The 12,098-nt window shown below is 41.7% G+C and overlaps 1 protein-coding gene across 1 annotated transcript; it reads right to left on the reverse strand.

The window, feature by feature from the left end:
• Window positions 1-782: 782 nt before the first annotated feature.
• Window positions 783-3,756, reverse strand: CCDC185 (coiled-coil domain containing 185). Its single transcript, XM_060238801.1, has one exon. It carries the CDS (start codon window positions 3,721-3,723, stop codon window positions 1,669-1,671), a length of 2,055 nt encoding a protein of 684 aa, XP_060094784.1. The 5' UTR covers window positions 3,724-3,756; the 3' UTR covers window positions 783-1,668.
• Window positions 3,757-12,098: the final 8,342 nt, after the last annotated feature.

Genomic DNA, 12,098 nt, shown 5'->3' on the forward strand with positions numbered 1-12,098 from the left:
TCAGAGGACAGCTCTATCTTTAATTATCAGAAACTGAAATACCTGAACTTCTAATGAAGTCACCTGGACTAAGTTAGATTTAACTTCTATTACTCATTCTAGGCAACAATTTTTGGACTAAACTACCTGTAAAGTAGTATTCTGAACTAACCATTTTGATCTGTTCATTTCTTTGTATTGATCCATTAACATGGACAAATACTGAGCAAATTATCTTTCTGTTTTGCGGCACCTTTCCCAAGGCGTGCAGCTTATTTCCTTTATTAGGCTGAAGTGTGAGGAGTGAAATGGACAGGTGTTGCTCAGATACACTTTAATTATCAAATTTTGCCCACTATTTTAAGGAGATGCATGTAAAATTTCAAAGAAAAAGAAATGTATGTCCAAACAAATCCCTTCAAGTTCCAATTTCACTTTGCAAACAGACCATGTTCAGGATAGAACTGAAATGGAAAGGGAATGAAAGTAACACAACCCTTTTTATTATACTATCGTGCTTGTAAACTTTTGTAGAATGTCTTGAATTGTTGTATCTCTGACATGTGAAGGAAAGTTTTGAGCATCCATGTGAATGGAAGTCAGGTAATCAGAAACATCACTTTCTTAACTGCTGCCTCTTACTCTCTTCAACCAACAAACCAAGTATCACTCCACATTTTTCAAGACATTTGATTATAGGAAGAGAAGGAGAAATACTAATTAAAATGTCTGTAAAGTTTGCCATAAATCACATATCTACCCCATAACATTATATGAACAGCAAGTAACTCAATTCCTACTTTAGGAGGTTTGAAAAAATACCGATCAATCTTTATTTTAAAATACCTGGTATGATACATGCTTTGGTCTTTGTAACTCCATTCACAAAATGTTTCTCATTTAAGTACATTTTAAACTTAAAACTGACATTGCCAAAGGCATCAATGGGATGCTCATATCTGTCAAACCACTGCTATAATCCAGTAGATGAGGTGTTCATAAATTCCCGTGAGAAAAATAGGATTTGAGACTGGGTGAGGTCTGAAAACTATTGCTTAGATTATTCAGTTGTAAAACAGTATTCATTTAGATAATTTATTAGAATATCTTTATATATAATCTTATTCTTCATTTATGGTTGACTGCTGCATCCTTAGGCTTGAAATACCTGTTAACACTAATAGTTTGTGTATACCCATCAATACTCTTAATTTTCAAAAAACTCCAGACATTCAATGTAAAGAGTACACACTAAGTTGCCTTACACTGAATCAGACCATCAGTCCCATCAAGGTCTGTACCGTCTACTCAAACTGGACACCTTACATATCACCTGCTACTTGATCCTTTGAACTGGAGACGCCAGAGACTGAACTTGCTGGAACCTGCTGCATGCCAAGCGATGCTCTAACACTGAGCAACAGGTTAGACTTAATATTGCAAAACTACATTCCGCTGGCTGTACAGCCTAGTAGGTAGCTAAGTTCAACACTTTCTGTGCACAACTGTAATACAACTGTATGTGTATAATAACCTCCTTTAAACCATAACCCTTGAAATCATTTATGAGTCAAACAGTAATTAAGGCTGAAACCACTTTAGTCTACAGCAATGCAGTTCTACAAAATGAATGCACTACAACCATCTTTTCTTCTTGCACAACAGTCTGGAATGTTTTCTTAAACTTCACTAGAGACCTCTCAGGAGACTTGCATGGCGATGGGCATCAAAAGCCATCTGATCAAATGAGCCGTGGTTTATCCGATCTCTCACTTTTTCTCTCATGTCATAGGATGCTTTGGCTATTCTCCGAGATTTTTCAATAGCTGTCTCCTTGTCCCTTAGAATCTGATTGCTTTTCTGATCTTTCCTTCTTATAGCTTCTTGAATTTCCCGCAGGTGACATTTCTCATCATCATCAAGCTTCTGTTTGCGGCAATGATGGTTTATTTCTTTCATGCGGTTAATTTCTCTTGTATGTTGTATTTTGTCTTGGGTATTTTTGGTCATCATTTCTTTGGCTTCCTGGATCTTCATCTCAGCTATCTGCAGCAACATCTTCTTGCGTCTTCTCTTTTCTTCCTCTGTCTCTTTTGCTCTAACTTTAGCTATCAAGCCTTGTTCTTCTTCCTTGAAAGATTTTTCCTTTAATTCTCTATTTCTTTCTTCAATCAGCTGCTCCAGAATTTCTTGAGACCTCTGGAGCTTCTGTTCAATACAAAGCCTTTTGTAGAGCTCTTCTGCTTTCACTCTGTCATCTACCTGTTTCTTTGTGTGCATGTGCCTGGCTCTTTTGAATTCATTCATATCAGCTCTTTTCCTTTTCTTTTCCATTTCCTTCATTAGCCTCCTCTCCAGGGCCTGCAACATCTGCTCCTTATACAAATGAGAGGAGCGCTCCTTAGCATTCTTATCATTTAACCTTTTGTCCCAGAGCTGCCTTTCCTGACAACGTTTCTTATAGTCAGCCTGAAGTTTATTGATGTCAAGTTTCATCCTCCGCCTGCTCTCCTGCTCTTTGGCCATTTTTTTCCACTTTTTGTCACGTAACATCATTTCCTTCTCTCTGGCCACCAACATCTGCTGTTCCTCCAGTCTGAGCTTGGTTTTCCTTTGATCTCGTTCCCTTTGCCACTGGTCTAGACTTTCAGCCAGCTGGTACTGTCTCTCCTTCTCAATCCGTGCTTTGTCCTTCCTCTCCTTGCGCTTCATCTGGTCCCAAGCCTCAGAGGCCTGGAGCTGCCTGTCCTTCATCTCTTCCTCCTCCTGGTGCCTGGCCAACATCAGAGCTGCAATTTTTTTGTCTCTTTCAGGGATCAAATCCTCATATCTCTTGTCAGCGAGATCTTGGAGGCTGATCTGGGCATCTCCTTTCCGGGACTTATGATGACGGAGGTAGCGCTGGTTGTGGTGCTGGCCATTGGGGTCACGACTGAGGTAAGCTTGTGGCTCGTCCTCCTCATAGGGTCTATTCAAGGAGTGCATGATGTCTGCTATACTCGGACTGCTCTGGCAGGGCTCCTGCCAATTTCCTCGCTTGAGCTCCTTCTTCCCCAGCTTGGGGGAGGGCTTGTCCAGCTGAGAGACAGAGAAGGAAGAGGGGCAGATGGAGGGCGGCTTGCTGGCGTCGGTGTGGAAGTCGGTGCCATACTCGACGGGCCTGGGCAGAGGGCTGGCCCACTGGTCATCCCGGAGCAGCTCCTCCACGCGCGTGCCCCTTCCCGTCGGGGAGCGGATGGGGGGCTCCCCGCCGTACAGAGTGGTACACGAGGTGGTGCAAGGGGTGGCGCAGCCTTCTCCCGCCGGGGCCAGGTGGTGCTGCGGCCATACAGCCAAGCGCTGCGGGTGGGCGGAGGCGGCGCGGTGGGTTTTGCTGCGGTGCTGCGCGTTGGTCCCGCCCTTGCCAGTGCGCGCCGGAACCATCGTCCGTGCTTCGTCGCGGTACATTTGCGCCAAGGCCTGGCGTCCCAAGTAGCCTTCGCCCCCCGCCGCCTCGGGCTCCGAGCTGTAGGCGTCGGTGAAACCGCGCGGCGGGGAGAAGCGGCCGGGGCTCCTACGCCGCCCCATCTCCTGCTGGTTGTCGGCGCCGGACAAGCTGCAGCAGGACGCGATGGGCGGCTTCTGTCCGCCCTTGTTGGTGCTGGGCGCGCCTCGGTCGCTCGGGGAGACGCGCCACCCGCGCTCCGCCCCGAGACACTGGCCCGACCCCCGGCGCGGCCGACGCCGCTGCTGCTGCCGCCTCATGGCCGAAGTGGCTTGCCCAGCAGCCACGCAGCGCCTCGCGCAGCATAGTCGGCGCCCGCGAGCGTCACAATGGAGGGCCGCCGCCAGGCAACAGGGCGCCCCCTCAAGCCCCGCGCCAGCTTTTCCTGCTCGGCAGGTTTGAATTACCCGTTAGATCGTCAGAACTGCTCCTAGAGAACTGTGGAATCCGTCTGAGAATCCTTTGACCTATCATCCTGTAATTTCTGCAGAGAAATGCGAGGCAGTTATAAATATTATTATAATGATATGAGTGATTCAAAGTGTAAAAGTGTAGTGTAAACTTGTTCAGTACGCTGCCTGAGAGTTACACGGCAGGCTACGTTGTCAGAAGGTCTCTGCTGTCTAGGTACTTCACAGAAAAGGGCAAGTGGACGTTTAGGAGAGGAGCTTCAAAAGTGCTTCATGCATCTGGCATTTTCATCTTCCTTGCCATTTAGCATCAGTGGTGAAAAAAACGCGTATCTACATAAATGATCTTGAACTGAACTGGCACTATGCAGAGAACTGAGTAGAATCCCTTTTTGGTTAATAGTAATGGTATTTGAGTTCTCAAATGAATGTTCAAGGTACCAAGCATGCTAAGAAGTCAAAGAATGCTCAGATATTGTCCTCTTAACTACATGGGTATACGGAATCAGAAAGGCTGAATATTGGTGAGCTCCAATAGGTACTTATATGAATAATTTGAGTGTATAATGCAGAAATCACAAGATGACGCTTTTGTTCAGTATAGTTTTAGAAGAAGAAGAGTTGGATTTATGCCCCGCCTTTCACTATCCAGAAAAATCTCAAAGTTGTTTACAATCACCTTCCCTTCTTCTCCCCACAACAGACACCCTGTGATTTAGGTGGGACTGAGAGCTCTTAGAGAACTAACTGACCTAGGGTCACCCAGCTGGCTTTATGTGGAGGAGTGGGGAATGAAACCCAGTTCTCATAAGAACATAAGAGAAGCCATGTTAGATCAGGCCAATGGCCCATCCAGTCCAACATTCTGTGTCACACAGCGGCCAAATATATATATATATATATATATATATATATATATATATATATATATATATATATATATATATATATATACACACACACACACACACACACACTGTGGCTAATAGCCACTGATGGACCTCTGCTCCATATTTTTATCTAACCCCTTCTTGAAGGTGGCTATGCTTGTGGACGCCGCCACCTCCTGTGGCAGTGAATTCCACATGTTAATCACCCTTTGGGTGAAGAAGTACTTCCTTTTATCCGTTTTAACCTGTCTGCTCAGCAATTTCATCGAATCCTGAGTTCTTGTATTGTGAGAAAGGGAGAAAAGTACTTCTTTCTCTACTTTCTCCATCCCATGCATTATCTTGTAAACTTCTATCATGTCACCCCTCAGTCGACGTTTCTCCAAGCTAAAGAGCCCTAAGCGTTTCAACCTTTCTTCATAGGGAAGGTGTTCCAGCCCTTTAATCATTTTAGTTGCCCTTTTCTGAACTTTCTCCAATGCTATAATATCCTTTTTGAGGTGCGGCGACCAGAACTGCACACAGTACTCCAAATGAGACCGCACCATCGATTTATACAGAGGCATTATGATACTGGCTGATTTGTTTTCAATTCCCTTCCTAATAATTCCCAGCATGGCGTTGGCCTTTTTTATTGCAAATGCACACTGTCTTGACATTTTCAGTGAATTATCTACCATGACCCCAAGATCTCTCTCTTGGTCTGTCTCTGCCAGTTCACACCCCATCAACTTGTATTTGTAGCTGGGATTCTTGGCCCCAATGTGCATTACTTTGCACTTGGCCACATTGAACCGCATCTGCCACGTTGACGCCCACTCACCCAGCCTCAACAGATCCCTTTGGAGTTCCTCACAATCCTCTCTGGTTCTCACCACCCTGAACAATTTAGTGTCATCCGCAAATTTGGCCACTTCACTGCTCACTCCCAACTCTAAATCATTTATGAACAAGTTAAAGAGGATGGGACCCAGTACCGAGCCCTGCGGCACCCCACTGCTTACCGTCCTCCACTGCGAAGACTGCCCATTTATACTCTCTGCTTCCTATTACTCAGCCAGTTTTTGATCCACAAGAGGACCTGTCCTTTTAGTCCATGACTCTCAAGCTTTCTAAGGAGCCTTTGATGAGGAACTTTATCAAAAGCTTTCTGGAAGTCAAGGTAAACAACATCTATCGGGTCTCCTTTGTCCACATGTTTGTTCACCCCCTCAAAGAAATGTAACAGGTTAGTGAGGCAAGATCTTCCCTTGCAGAACCCATGCTGAGTCTTCCTCAATAACCCGTGTTCATCAATGTGCCTACTCATTCTGTCCTTGATAATGGTTTCTACCAACTTTCCCGGTATTGAAGTCAGACTGACTGGCCTGTAATTTCCCGGATCTCCTCTGGAACCCTTTTTAAAGGGTTCTTAACCCTTAACTACTACTCCACACTGGTTTTAAATTCAGAGTGAACACTGGTCGACTCATAATGTCTACTCAAACCTGGTCATAATCACTAATGAGAATTAGAATCCTTTCTTCTTCCATTGATGGAGAAATGATTGCGGGGGGGGGGATATCCATTTAGCATTCTTTAGTCAACTGGATGATTATTATGAGTATAACAGGATGGTTAGAGTGTTTAAAGGTCTTTCAGTTTGTTCCCTTAAGAAATCATAAAGTGACTTTAAGTCCTGCTTTGGCTTCTCTGTATTGTATTCTGCATTCACAATCTTCGCACAAATCTTAAAGTGATGCACAGGACAATCATAACATGTATCTACTGAGTTTATACAAATGCCACTGACCTCAATAGGGTTTCCCCCCAAGTCACTATATATTGACTGCAGCCTTAAATGCTTGAAATTGATCTGAAAATTTATAGCAGCATGAACAATTGTAGACATGAGCACCTATGACAGCTCAAAATGCAATCCTCTGGTATGTTATCCTGTGCAAGGCATGTTGAAATGAAATAATCTGTGCAAAGTACATGTCCTTAGCCATTTATTTCATGCCATTTATTTCACAGTAGAATTCATCAGGAGGTAGTGTGCAATGCCATTTATGTCATTGCATTTCTAAAAACCTACCTGCATGTTCATAGGCAAACTATAGAAATGCTTTGGGTTGCATGTTCATAGGCAAACTTTTAGAAATGCTTTGGGTTGAAATAGAGGGCCCAAAAGGAAATTTAACTATGGGAGTTTGTTATCGCCCACCAAATCAAAAGAGAGAGGACGATTATAATATGATGGAAGGCTTAAAGATAGCGGCTAAACGTAAAAACTGTGTCGTAATAGGTGATTTTAACTACCCGCAGATTGATTGGGTCAATATGTGTTCTGGTCGAGAGAAAGAGATTGAGATTCTTGATGCTCTCAATGACTGCGCTATGGAGCAGATGGTCTCAGAACCTACCAGGGGTGGGGCGATCCTGGATTTGGTCCTAAGTAATGCCCAAGACTTGGTGAGAGATGTAAAAGTGATTGTGCCGCTTGGGAGCAGTGACCATAATGTTATTGATTTCACCGTTTGTATAAATAGGGAGTTGTCCAAAAAGACCGCCACAACCACGTTTAACTTTAAAAGGGGTAAATACACTGAGATGAGGAGGCATGTGAGGAGGAAACTGAAAGGAAAGGTACATACTGTCAAAACCCTTGGGGAAGCTTGGACGCTATTTAAAACTATAATCCTAGAAGCTCAGATAAAATACATACCACAAGTTAGGAAAGGCACAAACAGGTTAACAAACAAAGTAATGGAAGCTGTAAAAGGTAAGAAGGACTCCTTTAAGCGGTGGAAAACCAGTCCAAGTGAGATTAGTAAAAGGGAACACAGGCTGTGGCAAATCAAATGCAAGACTGTGATCAGGCAGGCAAAAAGGGACTATGAGGAGCATATTGCAAAAAACATAAAGACCAACAATAAAACTTTCTTCAAATATATTAGAAGTAGGAAACCAGCCAGGGAGGCAGTGGGGCCCTTGGATGACCATGGGGTAAAAGGATTACTGAAGGAGGATAGGGAAATGGCTGAGAAGCTAAATGAATTTTTTGCCTCCGTCTTCACTGTGGAAGACGAGAACATTTTGCCCGCCCCAGAACCACTAATTTTGGAAGGGGTGTTGAAAGACCTGAGTCAGATTGAGGTGACAAAAGAGGAGGTCCTACAACTGATAGACAAATTAAAAACTAATAAGTCACCGGGTCCGGATGGCATACATCCGAGAGTTCTGAAAGAACTCAAAGTTGAACTTGTGGATCTTCTAACAAAAATCTGTAATCTTTCATTGAAATCTGCCTCCGTTCCTGAGGACTGGAAGGTAGCAAATGTCACCCCCATCTTTAAAAAAGGTTCCAGAGGAGATCCGGGAAATTACAGGCCAGTCAGTCTGACTTCAATACCGGGAAAGTTGGTAGAAACCATTATCAAGGACAGAATGAGTAGACACATTGATGAACACGGGTTATTGAGGAAGACTCAGCATAGGTTCTGCAAGGGAAGATCTTGCCTCACTAACCTGTTACATTTCTTTGAGGGGGTGAACAAACATGTGGACAAAGGAGACCCGATAGATGTTGTTTACCTTGACTTCCAGAAAGTTTTGATAAAGTTCCTCATCAAAGGCTCCTTAGAAAACTTGAGAGTCATGGAGTAAAAGGACAGGTCCTCTTGTGGATCAAAAACTGGCTGAGTAATAGGAAGCAGAGAGTCAGTATAAATGGGCAGTCTTCGCAGTGGAGGACGGTAAGCAGTGGGGTGCCGCAGGGCTCGGTACTGGGTCCCATGCTCTTTAACTTGTTCATAAATGATTTAGAGTTGGGAGTGAGCAGTGAAGTGGCCAAGTTTGCAGATGACACTAAATTGTTCAGGGTGGTGAGAACCAGAGAGGATTGTGAGGAACTCCAAAGGGATCTGTTGAGGCTGGGTGAATGGGCGTCAGCGTGGCAGATGCGGTTCAATGTGGCCAAGTGCAAAGTAATGCACATTGGGGCCAAGAATCCCAGCTACAAATACAAGTTGATGACCAAGAGACTGACCAAGAGAGAGATCTTGGGGTCGTGGTAGATAACTCACTGAAAATGTCAAGACAGTGTGCATCTGCAATAAAAAAGGCCAACGCCATGCTGGGAATTATTAGGAAGGGGATTGAAAACAAATCAGCCAGTATCATAATGCCCCTGTATAAATCGATGGTGCGGTCTCATTTGGAGTACTGTGTGCAGTTCTGGTCGCCGCACCTCAAAAAGGATATTATAGCATTGGAGAAAGTCCAGAGAAGGGCAACTAGAATGATTAAAGGGCTGGAGCACTTTCCCTATGAAGAAAGGTTGAAACGCTTGGGACTCTTTAGCTTGGAGAAACGTCGACTGCGGGGTGACATGATAGAGGTTTACACGATAATGCATGGGATGGAGAAAGTAGAGAAAGAAGTACTTTTCTCCCTTTCTCACAATACAAGAACTCGTGGGCATTCGATGAAATTGCTGAGCAGAAAGGTTAAAACGGATAAAAGGAAGTACTTCTTCACCCAAAGGGTGATTAACATGTGGAATTCACTGCCACAGGAGGTGGTGGCGGCCACAAGTATAGCCACCTTCAAGAGGGGTTTAGATAAAAATATGGAGCACAGGTCCATCAGTGGCTATTAGCCACAGTGTATGTGTGTATATAAAAAATTTTGCCACTGTGTGACACAGAGTGTTGGACTTGATGGGCCGTTGGCCTGATCCAACATGGCTTCTCTTATGTTCTTATAACAAGAGGTAAAACTAAATCCAGGAATACATATTCTAGGAAAGAAACAAGATGCACTGGATCATGTGTTTCCTGTTCTGGTATACAATTAAACTTGTCCAAATGTACCAATATATCCTATGTGCATGCACATTTGTTCTCCTGACTGGTAGCAGCGAAAATCTTTCACAGTAAAGAAAATTCTTGCCACTCTCCAAGCAGCTGTGCCACTTTAGGATAATAGTTTTCTCTGTGGTTATTATTTAAACAGCTGTTAGATGTAATTTATTCAGCAGGGCAGATCATATGGATAATAATGTAAATGCAAACAGGCAGCCTTCAAAATATGTTTGTCTCTGAGCTCCTAAAAGGTTATGAATTACACCAGCCAGTGGAGATGAACTACTTAAAGGACACTGTCACCTTTAATAACATAATAACAATTACATATGAAGAGAGAAGGATATGAATGACAGAGCAACTTGTGACAAATACTGTTATTTAAGAGGAGACAGCTGTAATAATGGCTGCCAAGCTAAGGGTCTTATGGCACCTTAAAGACCAATGAATTTACTGTGGCATAAGTGTGAGATCTAAGGGCATGCATCATCAGAAAAAGTGAGATCTGAATTATCAACATTTACCACAATACATTCATTAAGATGCCATGAGATAGTTTGGTAAAACTAGATGGTTAAAACTAGAGCTGGCTCTGTAATAAGACAAGTGTTTTTTTGTGTAAAACAATTTTTATTATTCTGCAGCATATTATATTAATATTCAACTGTTCTTAAAAATTTAGTACCAATACATTGCATCACATTTTCCACCTCCCTCCCCCCTTTTCGTGACCTCCACCGGTGCATTTTACTTAAAATACTAAAAGGAAATAAAAGGTAGTGTTAACATTTTAAGAATCTTCATAAAAAAAATCTTATAACTATAGTAAAATAAAGATAAGGCAAAAACCATTAACTATGATTATTACCCATCTTCGTTATAATCCTTTAGTCCTTAGTCCTTTTCATAAAAATAAGATTGAAGAAATATATATTCCCATAGTCTCACTTTAACTATAGTCCTTATCAAAATAGATTGAAGAAAAAAAGAAAGGGTATAATCCCATAATCACATTTTTTAACTATAGTCCATTTACATTTCCCCTAACATTTAACTATTGTCAAAAATCACCAAATGTCCTTTCACCTTCCATTGTTTTTCAACATACTCATTTTTAAACTTTTCTATATCATATTCGTTTAAGATTCTTGTAAACTTGTCCATTTCACTCCAATGCATAGTTTTCATAATCCAGTCCCACTTTTCTGGTATTTTGTCTTGCTTCCACATCTGTGTGTATAATGTCCATGCCGCTGAAAGCATGTACCAAAGTATTGTTCTATCTTGTTTCGGAAAACTTTCCATTTGTAATCCCAACAAAAAGGTTTCTGGTGCCTTCTTTATGTTTTAACCCAAAATGTTTGAAATCTCTTGCTGAATCGTTTGCCAAAATTGTTTTGCCATTTCACAAGTCCACCACATGTGGTAGAAAGATCCTTCATGTTTTTTACATTTCCAACATCTATCCGACACCTGATTGTTCATTTTCGACAGTTTCTTAGGAGTCATGTACCACCTGTAAAGCATTTTAAAACAGTTTTCTTTAATATTATTACATGTCGATATCTTCATAGAGTTCTTCCATAAGTACTCCCATTGGTCCATCTGTATTTCTATATGTATATATTTATCGCCCATTTTATCATTTGAGATTTAACCACTTCATTTTCTGTAGACCATTTCAATAATAGTTTATAGATTCTTGAAATCAATTTTTCATTATCACCAAACAGCATTATCTCCAGTTCTGTTTGTTCTTGTCTTACTCCATCCTTTCTAATATCCTGTTCAAGCAAACTTTTAATTTGTTGCAATTGAAACCAATTATACTTATATTCCAATTCTTCCGCCGATTTTAATTCCACCTTACCGCCATGTATTTTTAACAATTGTTTATATGATAACCATTTCTCTTCATTAATATCTGAGTATAACTTTATTACTTCTGTTGGCACAATCCAAAGTGGTTTCCTCTCATCCCCGTATCTTTTATATTTCAACCAGGTTTTTAACAAATTACTTCTTATATAATGATGTAAGAAAAAAACATCCACCTTACTTTTCCCATAGCACAGATATGCATGCCAACCAAAAACATTTCCATGGCCTTCTAATGTTAATAATTTTCTATTTAATAACGTTATCCATTCCTTAATCCACACCAAACATACTGCATCATGGTATAATTTTAAATCCAGCACTTGGAAGCCTCCCCTCTCTTTTGTGTCGGTTAAAATTTTCATTTTAATTCTTGGTTTCTTGCCAGCCCACATAAATTCTGAAAGTTTCCTTTGCCACTTATTAAATTGTTTGTCATCCTTCACTATTGGAATTGTTTGAAACAAGAACATAATTCTTGGTAAGACATTCATTTTAATTGCTGAAATTCTGCCCAGTATAGACAAGTTCAACTTATTCCATTTTAATAAATCTCCCATCAATTTTCCGCCAGAGCTTCTCATAGTTGGTTTTATATGTCAATGTTTTT

This window comes from Heteronotia binoei, chromosome 1 (assembly GCF_032191835.1).
Source record: "Heteronotia binoei isolate CCM8104 ecotype False Entrance Well chromosome 1, APGP_CSIRO_Hbin_v1, whole genome shotgun sequence".
Taxonomy (NCBI): Eukaryota; Metazoa; Chordata; class Lepidosauria; order Squamata; family Gekkonidae; genus Heteronotia; species Heteronotia binoei.